General features: G+C 41.3%; 1 protein-coding gene across 1 annotated transcript; it reads right to left on the bottom strand.

The window, feature by feature from the left end:
• Nucleotides 1–1,278: 1,278 nt before the first annotated feature.
• LOC126753971 (protein piccolo) lies at nt 1,279–13,759 on the bottom strand. Its single transcript, XM_050465764.1, has 7 exons — nt 12,995–13,759; nt 12,747–12,931; nt 8,685–12,689; nt 4,506–8,619; nt 4,114–4,438; nt 3,931–4,031; nt 1,279–2,803 (listed from the first exon to the last, which is right to left on the bottom strand). The coding sequence occupies exons 1-7, from the start codon at nt 13,263–13,265 to the stop codon at nt 1,971–1,973; spliced, it is 9,834 nt and encodes a 3,277-aa protein (XP_050321721.1). The 5' UTR covers nt 13,266–13,759; the 3' UTR covers nt 1,279–1,970.
• Nucleotides 13,760–16,429: the final 2,670 nt, after the last annotated feature.

Consider the following 16,429-nt stretch of genomic DNA (forward strand, 5'->3'; position numbering starts at 1 on the left):
CATGTATGACTGAATCTAACGCCAAAGCTAAATATACGGTAGTTCAATTAACTAGCAGTAGCAGTATTGTTTTATTATATAATTTATTAAATTTTTTTTCAATATTTTTTGAAAATAAATTGTATAATTTATTTAATTTGTTTTTTTTTAATATTTTTTGAAAATAAATTTTTCATTTTTTTTTAATATTTTTTGAAAACAAATTTTTCAAGTTTTTTTTTAATATTTTTTGTTTTTTAATCGTGTTTAAAAATTTATATTTTTCAAAATTTCTTTAATATTTGTTGCAATATTTTTTTTAAATAATTCAATGTTCAAAATATATACATATTTTTCAAATTTTAAAATATACATATGTACATACATATGTATGTACATAAATTGAAAATATATTTTTCAATTTTTTTTAGTATTCTCTGCAAATATTTTTTTTGAAAATAATATAATTCATAATATAATATTATTTTCAAAAAGGTTTTTGAGAATTTTTTCTTCAAACATGTTTTTGAAAATATATTTTCAATCATTTTTTTAATCATTTCTCAATATATTGTTTTCTAAAATGCCTGTTTTTTTTAATTATATTTAAAAAAAAATTTTAAATATAATTTTATCAATATATTTTTTGGAAAACAATACTACATTTAAAAAATATTATTTTCAAACATTTTTTTGCGAATTTTTTCTTCAAACATGTTTTTGAAAATATATTTTCAATCATTTTTTTTAATCATTTCTCAATATATTGTTTTCTAAAATGCCTGTTTTTTTAATTATATTTAAAAAATAATTTTTTTAATATTATTTTATCAATATTTTTTTTGGAAAACAATACTACATTTAAAAAATATTATTTTCAAAAATTTTTTTGCAAGTTTTTTCTACAAACATGTTTTTGAAAATATATTTTCAATCATTTTTTTTAATCATTTCTCAATATATTGTTTTCTGAAATGCCTGTTTTTTTAATTTTATTATCAAAAGAAAAGTTTTTAAATATTATTTTATCTATATTTTTTTTGGGAAACAATACTACATTTAAAAAATATTATTTTCAAACATTTTTTTTTGCAAATTTTTTCTTCCAACATGTTTTTGAAAATATATTTTCAATCATTTTCTGAAATTCCAGCTATTTTTAATATACATATGTATAGCCAAAAAAAATTTAAATAATATTTTGAAAATAATATTACTATATTTTGAAAATAATATAATTTTTAAACATTTTTTTTGCAAATTTTGAAACATGTTTTGAAAATATATTTTCAATAATTTTTTTTAATCATTTCTTAATGTATTGATTTTTGAAATTTTTTTTAAATATATTGTCAAAAAAAATGTTAATATTTTTTCAATATTTTTTGGAAAATATTTTTTTTCACAATTCTTATTTTGAGTATTCTTTTAAAAATATTTTTTTTTTGGAAAATATTTTTTTCGCGTTTTTTTTTGTGTTTTTCTTTCACTGTAGTGATGTAGCAAGGAGCTATTTGTTCAATATTAAATTTCCAATAAGTGGCCTAAACATTTAATAAACACAATTAGCAAGTATTTAGCGCGTGCAGCGTGCCTGTGTATATATGTATTTACTAAAAGTATGCAACACTAGACTTCAACTAAAGCACCACGCACCCTATAACTTTGACTTTGCGGAGTTTTAGCCGCCCGCTTGCTGCCTGATTGCCTAAACGTGCCTGCGTTACGCCCACATTGCGTTGAATGTTGCACAAAAAATGCTAAAAAAATATTTAAATAAATCAACTACGCCTAACACATACACATACACATATTCGAATACAGAAAATATTAATATTTGCTAACGGGCGCGCAGCCACGCGCATATAATTATCTACAACTACACACATGCGCGCGCTTGTGTGTGCTTGCCGACCACTACTCGTATGCTCTTCCTATTGCATCTAAAAGCCGCGCAACAACGCGTTAACAATGTTCGTGCGCGTGTGTTGTTATGTGTTGTAGTCGTCGTGCTGTGAGCTAAAGTAGCTGACAAGCCCGCTAAATTCGCTCGCTTGCCCCTCACCGCTGTCGGCTACAACTGCCGCTGTGGTTGTACCCTGCGCTGATGAGGAGTCATCAGCCGCTTCGGCTTGTATGCCGCCCGGTGAGCTGCGTGAACCCGACGACTCACCCGCTATGACAAGTGGTGATTTGGTGTGTGCCACCGCGTAGGTTTCCAGTGTGGTGAGTTTCTTGCGTGGCGGCGCTTGTGGTTCACTAACAACGGCTGGTGCTGCTGCTGCTGTTACCGTTGCCGTTACAATTGGCCCTTTGCTGTTGACTATGGTGGCGATGGGTGCGCTTACAGCGGCTTCAGTCACTATTGCACGCGTTGGTATTGCCACGGGTGTTGTAGTTTGTGGTGTTGTTGTTGTTGTTGGTTGTATGGGTGTTGATGTTGGCGCTTGTATTATGGTTGGTGTTGGTCTTGATGGTGACTTTTGTACAATATTACTTTTGTTTAAATTGGCGCTAGCGCTCGATGGTGGCGCTGCTACGATGACTGAGCTTGGCTTCGCTATAGTTGTTGTGATTGCGCTTGCTGGCACGCTTGGTTTTGTGGTAGCTATTGGTGTTGTTGTGATTGCTGATGCTGCGGATACTATTGTTGGCGGTACGGGTGGCGCTGACATTGTTGCCGCTGTTGTTGGTGGCGGGCCGCCGCCGCCGCCGCCGCGTGATGTAGGCGCAGGCGTAGATGTAGGCGGACGTTGCATGGGTGGTCCATGTGGTGTGGTTAGTGGTGGAGGTGGTGGATAGTAACCATACGGTGAATAAGCGCCTGAAAAAACGAAAGTTTATAGTTTGGGTGGTAAGTTAATGTGTGGAGACTTTTCAAAACATTGTAGTTTATGTTGTGAATTGTAAATCAAAGAACGGAAGGCTGTAAAGTTAGTGTATGGAGACTTCTGTTGGAGACTTTATAAACTAATTTAGTTTATGACGATAATTTTTTACTGAAAGTTTAAGATACAAATCGGAACGGTAAGCTGGTTGTGAAATTGGTGTGCGGAGACTTTTCAATTTTATTTAATTTATGTAAATAAACCTTATGATGCAAGATTGAGATCGAAATCGAAACTTCAGATAAAGATGAAATTATAGTGTGGAGACTTGTATTGGAGATTTTTCAAAACTGTTTTATTGATGTTTATACACTTTTTAATATAAATTTAAGATAGAAATGTATACAAAAGATAAGCTGGTTGTGAAACTGATGTGTGGAGATTTGTGTTGGAGACTTTTTAATTTTTTTTTTTAATTTATGTAAATAAACTTTTGATGCAAAATTGAGATGGAGATCGAAACTTAAGATAAAGGTTAAATTAGAGTGTGGAGACTTGCATTGGAGATTTTTTAAAATTGTTTTATTGATGTTTACACACTTTTTAATAGATGTTTAAGATGGAAATTGACACTAAAAATAAAATGGTTGTGAAATTGGTGTGTGGAGACTTGTGTTGGACTTTTCAAAAATGTTTTATTGATGATCATACACTTTTTAATAGAAGTTTAGGATGGCAATTGGAACCGGAGGTAAGACGATTCTGAAGTTAGTGTGTGGAGACTTTCCAAAATATTTTTAGTTTATGTGGATTAACATTTTATTGTAAGTCGAAGATTGAAGACAAATTGGAAAGAAAGGCTGTAAAGTTTGTGTGTGGAGACATTCCAAAATATTTTTAGATTATGTCGTAGGTGAAAGAAGCTCTGAGCTGTATGTTAAGTATTTGATATTGGAATACAAGAATTTATAAAAAGTCGAAAAAAACCGGGAAGAAGATGTCTAAGGACAATGGGGAAAGAGAGAATGAGAGCCTAAATAATAATTTTTGACCTAAACATTTCTCGAATCCTGTGCCATAATTCTTCTCAAACGTGAACTCTCACAAATTTTAAAGTACTTACGTGGGCCACTAGCAAACTCCGGTGCGCCACTTACTGGAACACGTAGATTCGGCACATGCGGTCCACGTGGCACAAAGCTTGGATTACCGTATATGGGAGGCCTGAAGAAAAAATATAGGATATAAATATAAAAATTTGTAAATGCAAAAATAAACAAAGTTGATTCAGAAACCTGTTGCTTACCGATATGGATTTAAATGTGACGTAGAATGACGCGCTGGCGGTGGCGGACCGCCATACATGCTGGCGCCCATGCCGCCCGGCACATGATGATCACCCGGCGCTGGATAAGTCGGGCGTTCGCCAACACTACCCTGCGGCGGCGGACCATGATTTGCCAAGGACGAGACGCTGCCACGCAATGGCGGCGGTGGGCCATAGCTTTGACGCATACCATGTGGCGGCAGACCCGGCATACCGGGACCATCACGATGCCGTGACATGGAAGGCGGTGGCCGAGCGCCAGTCACGGCAGCCAGCGAGGTTGGCGGCGCAAAGAAGCGGGCAACTGAAAGGAAGTAAAAAAGGAGAAATTGAAATTCAATGCAACAAACAGCGCAAGCGCGTTAGCTCACCATCAGCGCCGGGATATAAATTGCTCATGGCGCGCACGACGCTTGCATGCGCGGCGGCTGCAGGTAGTTGCGGCATACGCGTAATTACGGATGCTTGTGAGACTGTAGGGGCACCGCTGACGTTGGGGCCTTCTTGTTGCTTGTACAGCTGTGGCGGCGGCGCATTAGCTGAGGCAGACAGTGCTGACTTTATGACGCTGCCGCCGGCACCATTACTTGCGGGCGATTCACTTGCTTTATCCGATTGTGTTGTTGCTGCGGTAACAGCAGCAGCGGTTTGCTGTTTTTGCAATGTATCACGCAGCGGTGTAATCTTTTTCCGTCTACCACGCGGCTTAGGTTCCGTTTCGGCCTTATTGACACCGGCTGTGGGCGCAGACGGCGGCACACTACTGGCACTCGCGCCGCCAACGGGTGGACCACTACCAGCGCTGCCGCTTGTCGCAAGCAATGCTTCACGTGTAGCAGACGCGCCCGGCAATGGTTGCGTTGTGGGCGGGAGATTATGGCGCGCCGCTGCAGCAGACATAAGGTGTTGCGCGGCCAACATCTGCTCCACCGTCATGCCCGCCGGTAGACGCGGTAAATGCTGAGGCGGAAAACTGCTGCGGTTGAGTGGTTGACCAAGCGGCGCGTTCAGTGCGCTCTGTAGCAGATGTGTGGGTGGTTGCGCCGATGGATGACGCTGTAGCAGATGTGCGAGTGGCATGTTCGCACTATGTGGTGGAAATTGATGACGTAGCAGTGGTGGATGCAACGTGGGCATCGGTAAGCGTTTGCGCATTGGTTCCTGTAAGCCGGACGCCAAAGGTGATGACGACATGTGATGCGCTCCGGCAGCTGAGCTGGCGCCTGGCATTTGTGCAAGCGCGGCGAGCGCTGGATTTATCAATGAGGTCTTCTCCAGACCGCCAGGAGTGTTGGTTACAACTACACTGGAAGTATTGCTAGGTAGATTGGCAGGTGGTGTTGGCGCAACAGCTGGCGGCGCGATTGATACAGCTGGCGTTTCTTTGGATTTGTTCGTTTGCTTTGTCGGTGTGCGCAACACTTCGTCGGCTGGCGGTAGGTCACGTGCTGCAGCAGCTGCGCTCAATTCCTCCTCTTCTTCCACCATACGTGCTATGGTATCCTCATCCATGTCTTCGGGGAAATCGTCCGGCAAATCGGCATCGTCGAACTCGTCCACCTCATCGACATTATCCGAATCGCCGACACTTTCGCCCTTCCGCTGCAGATATTCCGCATCCAATGCCTTGGCTTGACGTATCACTGACAATGGCACTGTCGACAACGAATCACTCAGCTTGGCCGGTGAACGTTTGTCTTTTTCGCCATCCGCTTTGATCGGCGTGAGCCGCGGTGTGGCGGCCAGTTTTGCGCCCTCAGCATTCTTTTCGGCCAACATACGTTTGATTTCCTCTTGACGTTGTATGAATTTCTGACGCTCTTCAGGCGGTGTATCTGGTCGTTTCACGCCTGGTTTTATGCCACCGTCAGAGCTCTCATCGTCGAAGTCCTCCAAGTATGCATAGCGACGTCCACGTGTGCGTCGCGTGCTGTCCTCACTATCCGAAAAGCTGTCCTCATTTTCAGATTGTTTCTTCTTCTTCTTCGATGCTGTGGTCTTGCCTTTACCTTTACCCTTGCCTTTGCCCTTCGAAGAGTTGCTGGATTTGAGTGGTTGCGAACGCGGCTGTTTGCCTGAACCCTTACCACCGGTAATGTCATCATCATCTTCCTCTTCTTCCTCTTCACTTTCGCTAATATCATCGTCTGAGTACTCAACGCGCTTGACTTTCTTGACCGGTTGCTTCTTAAGTTTCGGTGACTTGCGTGCGACATTTGAGCTGTTGCCTTTACGTTGCTTCTTACGTTTCGACGGATACCAGGCGCCGTCAGATTCGCTCGTCGTATCGTCGCACAAGTCAGCGCTATCAACATCTTCGAGATTTTCGGAAGCCTCCGAGTCCGTTTCCGACTCAGAGCAGTCCCAATCATCGCTTTTCTTCTTTTTCGACTTCGGCCGATCTTCCTCCTCTTCGTCATCATCACTCTCGTCTACCACGAAGCGTCGATCTTTGCGACGCTCACGAATTGCACGTCTCGCGGCTTTACGTTGCTTTTTATTTTTCTTGCCACGTCGTCGAAATACCTCTAAGCTCGAATCACTATCGGTCGAAACGGAAATGGAAGTATCTTCTTCTTCATCATCGTCAAATGAAGAGGTTTTAAAATCTTCATCAGATGCATTGTCCTCCTCGGAGCTAATATCCAAGGTAGTCAATTTGCGTGGCTTCTTTTTGATAGAACCCTTCGGCTTCGCCTTACGTTTCAGCACTTCATCTGAGTCATCGCCGTCGTCTGACTTCGTTTTGCCATCCTCTTTTGTTTCTTTTTCCTTATCTTTCTCATTTTCATTTTCTGTGTCCTGCTCTTCTGTTTTTATCGCGTCTTTCTCATCTTTAACCGTGGTTTCGTCCTTTTCCAATTGTCGCTGACGTGCCTTTTCCTCTTTATCCGCCTCCATTATGGTGGAAATGTCTTTGCCGCGTCCCAAATTACCAGCACCCGCCAACTCATCCATTTCTTTCTTTAACGCCGAGTTGATAAGATCATCGTATTCGTTCAACCGATAACTGACATTGATTTGTCGTCGCTTGCGCAACTTGTAAATCGGCTCGTCATCACTGTCAGTTAACGAGGATGATGAGGAAGAACCCGTACCGCTACGCGAACCACCACTATCGCTGCCCGACCTATGTGAGCCACTGCCGGTGCCACTATCCGAGTCATTCCGTTGACGACGTCGGCTGGCGATACCGCGTGCGGCTGCGCGCCGACGACTTCGCCCATCACCACGTCGTCGCTTGTGACTATCACGATAGTTTTCGGTACGTGATTTACGACTGCTGGTGCCCTTCTTCACCAACGGTTTATCATCATCGCTATCATCATCACTAGCGCTGCGTTTTTTGTTGCGCTCATCGCTTTTACCGTCATCCGAACTGCCACTGCTGCCACTTTCGTCTTCGTCATCCTCACCTTCCTTACCGTTTTCACCACGTCGTTTACTCTTCTTCTTCTGCTTTTTGCGCTCTTTTAGTTCCTTCTGCTGCTGTTTCTCATTCTCAAGACGCTCCTGCTCGGCGCGTTCTGCTTCGGCGGCCAGCCGTTTATTTTCCACCTCCTGCAAACGCTTCAGCTCAACAAATTCATCGAAATCATTCAGCTGTTTCTCCAAGGCCGCAATCAGCTGCTCTTGCTGGCAAGGCGGACAATACCAATCGCCTTCGGGTATGTAGAATAGCACAGGCGATAGACAAGAACAATGATAACCCTTGTCACAGTTATCGCACAGTAGTATCCACTCGGGATGATCAGATTTACCGCATTTTTGACAAGCTTCCTCATCGCCATCTTCACCCTCCTCGGCGTCCTCTTTGCGCGCGGTACGCGCACGTTTCATGGGTACCACTTGCGTTTCGTCTTCCAAATCGGATTCCGGTGAGAATTCGTGATCTGAACGGAAGAGCGGTGAACCTGGATCGCTATACTGTGGGGGTTCATCTTCTTCCTCCGGTTCTTCTTGTTCCTCCGAACCCGATGACCAACCATCTTTGCCGGGGCATTTCTTTTTCGCTTTTTTCTTCAACTCCACCTCGCTTTCTTCGGACGAGGATGGTTCCGAGGGTTCTACCACAGTCGGATCTGTCTGTTTTTCAGCCTTTTTCTTCTTCTTCAGTTCCTGCTTCATGGTACGTAGCGCTATCTCTTCGAGTTTGCGCCGTTCAGCCTCCTCACGTATTTTCTGCTGTGCAATGCGCCGCGATTGACGCACCGGCGTTTCGGAATCGATAGTATCAATAATATTAGTGGCATCCACTTCACGTTGCTTGCGTGGCCCACGTCCACGAGCACCGGCCGGCGTGCTTTCAGTCGCGTTCTTTTCTGGCGTTGTAATTTTGGTAGGTGAAGGGGTGGGTGTGGACTTTACTAACGGCGTTTTCTCTGCTTTTTCCAGCGTGGCTGTAGTTGAAGTTGCAGGCGTGCTGGCGTTCTTCACACTTGATGCATTAGTTGTAGCGAGTTTCTTTTCCGGCTTGGACTTCGGCTAAGAATAAACGAGTTTTTAGTATATATAAAAGTATGATATATTTGCAATTAAATTTAAATTACCTCTTCATGAACACTGTTTGCTGTCTCCTTTTTAGCATCCTTCTTTGTAGCTTTTGAAGCTTTCGGCTTTGGCTTAGCTTTTGCTTTAGATTCCTTACTACTTTCCTTGGCTGTTGGTGTGCTAGCAGCTGCTTTCTTAGCTGTCTCCTTCGAAGTTGTTGTTGTAATTGTTTCCGTGATTATATTTTCCATAGCAGTATCCTTTTTGGCATCCTCCGCGGTAACACGCTCCGCCACAGCCTTGACCGTCTCTTTTGACTCACTTTTCTTATCTTCTTTTATGTTCGTCTTTTTGGGTGTTGCGACAGGAGTTGTTGCCTTCGCACCACCTCGAGTACGTTTCGGTTGCGGTAACTCGGCATAAATGACCGTCGCAGCGCTGCGTCTACTTGAGCGACGCCCAAAAGTGGTAACCTCTGCAACAGGTGAAGGACTTTTTTCTTTCTTCACCACGACCTCCGTGGTTTTAGTTTCATGCTCCACCAACGTTTCATATTTCATTTCCTTGTTACTCTCCGACTCTTTCGCTCCGGTCACCTTCACTTCCTCGCTACTGCGGCGCTTACGTTGACGCTCCGGTGTCTTACGATCTGGCGTTTTACGTGGCACGCTTGCCCGTTCGGCGAATAGGGATTCGTTTACTTTGCGTTCAGGTGTCTTCCGTTCGGGCGTCTTGCGTTCCAGCGTCTTACGTTCTGGTGTCGGATCTTTATCCTCACTGCTATGTGTTTCCAACTTGTTTGCCGCCGTTTCTATGGCGGCTGCAGTTGCGCCTGCATCGCTAATGGTCCGCTTGCGCGGTATGGAGTCCTCATCACTCTCCTCCTGTCGTAGTTGTGTGAGTAAATTCTTTTTTAACGGTTTGGTGATTGGCGACTTTTTAGGTGGCGAAAATGTGGCAAGCGGCGAATCCGCATCGTTAGCATTGGTCGTTGTTGCTGTAACGACTATTGTTGTCGCGGCTTTTGTTGTATGTGGTGTCTCCACCTTTACTGTGGGCGGTGTTGGTGCCGCTTTTTCACTAGACTTTTTCAATTTCTTCTCAATGATTTCGGCAAGCGTCGGCTTCTGTCGGCCCGTTGTGGTTGTTGGTGTTGCATGCACCGGTGTTAGCGGTAATGTTGGCGCTGGTGATGACATTGATGGTACCAACGGTTTTGCTGCACTTACCAAAGGTAAAGCTGTTGTTGCAACAGCGGGAAAAGCTGGCGGAAATGCTAACGTTGTTGTTGGACTTGTCAAGTTCAGCGCCACAGACTTTTCTTCAGTTGCTGAAATGGTATTTTCTGTCTGCTTTGCTGGTTGCGCTTGACTACACTCACGCTTAGCGGCCGCTTCTTGTGCTACTTTCAGATTTTTCACACAGCGTTCAATTTGCCGGCGTGGCGTTATGATTTTACGCCTACGACGCGCTTCCTCTTCACCACTCGAAGAGGTTGTCTCCTCAACACGTCCTTTTTGTGCCTCCACCTTTTTGCGCAGATCGGCGTTTGTTATTTTGGGACGCATTTTTATGCGCTTACCACCTACATCTGCTGGATCGAGATCATCTTCGGTAGCAAGTTCTTCCGGTTGCTCTGAATGTATATCCACCTCACTCTCTGATGTCGATAAACGGTGTGTCGCAGGTGCTGGCATATCCTCAAGTCGTCGTTTGCGATTGATGATAGTAGGCGGTGTAGCGGCGGCGGTTGAGCTGGCACAAGTGTTAGTGACCGAGACGATATTCGTGACCGACACGGCATTAGTGACCTCATTGCTTACTGATTGTGTAACGGTTAATGTGCTAGGTTTGACATTTTTCAAATCAGTTTTTGAGCTTTCGCTGCTATTATTTATTATTGGCAAGGTTTTCTCTTCGGTATGCTCGTTACTTTTTGTTACCGGCTCAGCGAGTAATTCATGAGGTGGCTTTTCAATTTTTATTGGTTCGATTTCAAAGGTTTCTTTTGGTTTACAACTCTTATTTTCTATTGTTAACTCAGTATTAGCGTTAACTTTAGTATCTACTTGCTCGGTAACTGGATTTTCCTCTGTCTTTTCAATTTCGATATCTTGCGCTGTTTTTGTGGACTTTGGTAGTATGATATCGTTATCTTCGTCATTGCTAGGAATTTCAGGCGCTTTGGGCTCATTAACACTAGTCGTAATGGTAGTTTCACTTTGTATAAGTTCTTCACTTGGTTTAACTTTGACGTCTCTGTTTACATCCGGTTTCTCGGTTAAATTATTTTCTTCTAAAGTCTGCTGCTTCCCAGCAGCTTCAACACCGTTTTCTGTGTCCGCTTTATTTTGATCCTCAGCTTTATTATCGTTTAAACTATTTTCAGTATGCTCGCCTTTACTAACTGACAGCTTTTCTACTGACTCGTCACTACTTTTTGAATCATCATTATTCGTCACATTTTCTTTCCGTTCGTTCACTTCTTCTTCAAAAATTTTAGCACAATTTTTCAGTTCTCCACTTTTATCTTTTTCTACAGGATTGGTACCACTTTCAACATCGCCACCGTTAGCAGTCACTTTTTCCTCTAAATCTTTGTTTTCATGCGCTTCCTTGTCCTTGGAACTAATTTCCCCTTCATTTTTTGAATCTATATCCTTTTCTTTCTTTATATCTAGAGCCCCTTCTTTCTTTAAATCTAGATCCCCTTCTTTCTTTAAATCTATATTATTTGCTTGTTCACTTTTTTCTTTTGCAAGAACAAGATCACTTGTTTCTTTTAATTTTTTTTCGGCGTCTTTTTCAGCTTCAACACATTCTTCATCTTTCTCATTCGTCGCATTTTTAAATATTTCACTTGCTTTGTCAACAACCTGTGAATTTCCACCATCATCACCATCCATATTATTTCCTTCATCTTTTGCTTGTTGCTGTTTCATCGGACTGAGTTTAAGGCAACCAGGTTCACCAAAGAAAAATGTTGCCTTCGGTTCGTTTGTTTTTGTGGGTGTCGTCGGTGTGGTTGTTGTTGTTGTTGCTGCTGCAGTCTCAACATCATTTTTGCCATTACCAACTAAGCACTCAGCACCAGTTCCTTCACCGTGTACGTAAAACGTTGCTTCTTCAACAACTTCTCCCACGATTGGATCTGTATATGGTACCTCGCAAACTTCGTCGTAGTCGCCGAAAAATATTGTGTTTAGAGAAAATTGCTTATTTGTGTACACCCCTTCGCAATCTTCGCCAGCACCCTCACCGCTTACTATAAGGGTGGGTTCTTCAATGGCTTCACCAACATCATTCAACTCTTCATCAGAGTCACCATCTGAGTCTTCTATTTCTTTCTCCTCATTTTCATCCTCTTCGGCAGCTGCACTGTCTATATCCTCTTCTTCAATGGATAGCTCCTCTTCATCAACGTCGTCCTCCTCATCTTCATCACCTTCCTCACCCTCTTCCTCTTCCTCGGATATAGTGTTCTCATAACGACTGGGCTTTTTAGCGCGATTCACGTCCAAAAGTGAAGGACGCGCTTTCTTTATGATATTTAATTCTTCACTTCGTGGTGAACTTTTTTCGACATCATCCAGACAACGTTTTGCTGCTTGCGATGTTATTTGAGTTGTGGTATTTGGTGACGATACAGCTAATTTACCGTTATTTGATAATTTTATGCGCAAATTTGGTATACGCGCTTCTTCCTCCTGTGAGTCATCTTGTTCCTCTGGCGGCGGTGGTTTTTCCACTTGAGCTGTGCAACTGTTACTACTACTGGTGTCTTCATCAACTCCAATATCTGTAGAGGGCAACACCACTTCATTGCCACGCAGTCGTGATATGAGATTAACTAATTCTTCACGTGTCGTAGCGACCACTTGCCAAATTTCCTCGTCTAGATGTTCCTGATATACGCGCAAATTGCCATCAGAATCTTGTGTAAAATAGTAAGTGTGTCCAAGACGATCACGCCCTATCGGTTGCGAACGTAAGGAATCTGCACTCATTGTAAGTATTTGAGCACGAAACTTGCCATTGCGTTGAAATTGACTTTCAAGCAATTCCTGTAAAAAGTTTATAAAATTTAAAACTATAGTATTTCATTGTTGTTGTTCGCTTACCCTGAAAATTCTTAGTTTTACTTTTAAACTTGACTTTTTGTAGCCAAAACGTTCTACCTCCCATGCATCCTGCGCGGAATATGAGAAACAAAACTTACTTAGCGCTGATTCCCAACTTTTCTCGTGCACGGTTTTGCGCGTTTTACGCAAAAGTTTTATGTGTAGATCACGCAATTGATCGATGACTAAAAAAAAAATTTAACGATATATAAATCAAATTTGATTGAAATTACCATAAGAACGCTTACCTTCATCTGTATTTGTAAGCCACTCTTGCAAATGCTTGAAATTGGGTAACGGTATGCCCAAATCCTTGGCGAACTTTTGCAGGAATGCACATATTACCGCAAAATCTGGATCATTGGCACAGGAACGTAGTGTGGTATTAAACGCTTCCTCTTCTCCCTCTTCGTTGCAACCATCGTCTTCTTCTTCTTCTCTTTTCATTTCGCCCGTTGCAGCTGATGACGCCGATGTCGACGCCGCAACTGCTGCTGCAGCTATCATCGACGACGCCATCTTTCATGCAATTTATGTTCTCCACTACCACCACGCTTCCCGACAACCGATCAACTAAATTTTTCGCGTACAAACACACGCCCGCACAGCGTTTAGCGATACCTTCCTCAATATTTTTGTTATTATTTTTAAAACTAATTTTTTGCTACTGCTTATATTCCGTTCGGTCAGCGTCAAATGGCGCTGCTTTGTTCGACGCCACTGAGCTCGTCTTTGATCTACTCACTCACACGCTCAATCGTTGTCTTTTTCGTTGCCTTCCTTAGAAAAAATTTCTCATTGGCAAAAACTTCTCGACTTCAATACACCGAACATTGAAAATGCAAATTTCCAGCCCAAATCATACATCCAGTTACACTTTTTATATTTTACACAATGCACAACATCTTTATACAATTATTTGTATAATTTTCAAATGGATATTTTGTACAAATTCCAAGTAATTTTCTATAAAACAGCGCAGCACACAAAAAATAACAAATTTTCTACCACAATTCTTCAATTCTCTTTCGGTAATGGAGAATGATTAGTATCCAAGCGTGTTGCCGGATCGACGTGTTATCGATATATGTGTTTAAAATTCAACAAGCGCATAGCCAGTCTTTTTAACACAACAAATATCTAAAAACTGCTATCAGAGTTAATAACGATAGTTTCTAAGTCGTTATTAATAATTTTTGTAAATTTAGTTATGGTTTCTTAGTTAATTTTTGCATTTTAATAAAACAGAAATTTCGATTTATTTGAAAATTGTTATCGCATGAGTTAAACAAATGCAGAGTTGCATTTTTACGTAGCAACCAGGATGATATGGTTTTATGTGTATACACATAGGCCGTAGAAAAAAAAAAAACGGATCGGCGGATGATCCTAATGATTGTTTGCAGAAATAAAGCTGCAAAATATTATTCCACCGGACCCACTGAAATCTTTGCCTCGAGAGCAATCGTCCCCGAACTCACTTTTACACATACGCGTTACCATCTTTTATTAATAAGACAGCGTTTTATTGCCAGAATCAATACTATTCAGTTTTTAGGAATTCGGCAATATTTAGTACAAATATCACTAGATATTATTATGACAAATCAGTTGGTGCAGCTCTCCAATACTTTTTGGTGTTGCCACAAATGTACTTGCGAATTATTATGCACATTAATCTACATCATCGATAACACGTTAACAAAATTCCGGCACAAAGCGGAAACAAACGAACAAAAAAGCAAAAGAAGTATTTAAAATTTGACAGAAAGCGGGAAATTATAGTGTCGCCAAAACAGTAGGAAAACATTTAATAAAAAAGAAGTTTTTTCTTTGCTACGTGAAAGGTAATATTTAAAGTTGTGTGCGGAATTTGTTGTTTGTATTCACTTTGAATTTGCGCTTATTGACATTTAAGCCAATAGCGAAAAAGGTATTGCACCAGTTACAACTGGAGAGTCTGGGTCAACTAATTTATATGGCAGATCATGAAGCGGGTATGTGTATAACTAAAATCTATTATTGCAGATTCTTTAATGTAATTCACGTCAATAGTACGTTTAACACAATCTCCAAATCAATGAATTGGCTAAATATTCGACTCCTTATAAGAGCAAAGATGATTTTATGCAAGAAAGCAATTTTCATTTCCAAGTTAAGGCAGGTATTGCCTAATATGCATGAAGGCAGATGCTCGGCACACCCTGGAGCCTCTCTCTCAATAGTAACAGAATTTCAGCTCCACGTTGCGAAAGTGTGATGGGCAGGCATACGGAAATATAATGAATCGGTCAAAAGTATATTGGTAAGCACGGTAGTAGTGGAGAGGGCCACCAGGAACAAGTGATTTCACTTCCTCTGGGCGGCAGTGTTCTTGTTGTAAGGGGTACCTAATCCCCAATAGGATGGTAAGGATTAGTTAAGTTGTCACATACAGTTATCGAGTTATAGAGGTCATTGGTAAACCCATGTATGGTTCATACGACAATCTAGACAGGAACATGGCAAGGGAGGAAAACGCGATAGAAAGATCTAACCAGAAGCTTCTACTGCACTTTTTGTGCACATGTCCCGCATCGGCAAAGCAACGCTTTAAACATTTGCGTGTATGATCATCGTTAGTGAGGCCACGGAACATGTTAAAATTCGCTTGAAAAGCTGGTATCTGAAAGTATGACTATTCTTCATGGACTACGTGACGACACTCAATCTGGTATCGTTACGGACCAAAATTAGTCTGGCTTATTAAACTACCAGACTAACCTAACCTATCAAAATATGTTGGAGAAATATAATCTTCCCTGAGGCAGTAGTAGCTGATCTAAATCTAATTTTCCTAATATCTTTCAAGCTTTAATTATGTATGTCAGAGCCAAAATCATTATTTAAAGGTTTAAAACGACTATTGACCACATATAATGCAGAAGTGTGAAGAGAGTGAAACATTTCTCGTGAGAAAACTGGAAGAAAGGTTGAATGTTAATGGTTATTTACTTATCATGAACGATATTAATCTATTAGCATTTTGGGTTCTAAATTTATCCAAAGCAAGATCTGATTTTAGGTGGAGCTTTTGATAAAAATCCATCAATTGTCTAAAGATGCATATGCTGAACCACGTAAGTACATACTACATACATACATACATATGTATGTATTGAATGTTATGATTATACTACTAGCGAGCACCGCAGCTACTAAGATGGATTAATTGCCTATTTTTTGAAGGGACATTGGTATAAATCTTGGTCGAAGAAAGTTGATAAATATTGTATACGCAAGAGCTTAAAACTTCATCATATACCAATGCTCGTTGGTTTCTAAGTCGACAGCCTAGCTGACTCTGCTATCAACCCGACCACCAAAGGTTCAATTAACCAAGCTTCAACAAGAACCAACACCGCATAATGGCTGCTAGAGTACCATTTGGCAGCTATATAGTTTATGAAGACGGAGTAAGAGCGCAGGTAAATGCATTTCTTTTGCAACTTGTGCTTACAAACATAATCACACAGTGGTATTTGCAGATATAAACGATATAAACATATTTGTTAGCTGACTCGCACGTTTTTTTTTGCAAATGACCTGATTTCGGTTCTTTTCTTCTAATGAAATATGCATACAACAATTGCCACTGAAGTTTTTAAGAGCGCCAAGTTATCGTAGTAATTAAGAGATACCGT

The sequence above is a fragment of the Bactrocera neohumeralis genome, chromosome 3 (genome assembly GCF_024586455.1).
Source record: "Bactrocera neohumeralis isolate Rockhampton chromosome 3, APGP_CSIRO_Bneo_wtdbg2-racon-allhic-juicebox.fasta_v2, whole genome shotgun sequence".
In the NCBI taxonomy this organism is placed as follows: domain Eukaryota; kingdom Metazoa; phylum Arthropoda; class Insecta; order Diptera; family Tephritidae; genus Bactrocera; species Bactrocera neohumeralis.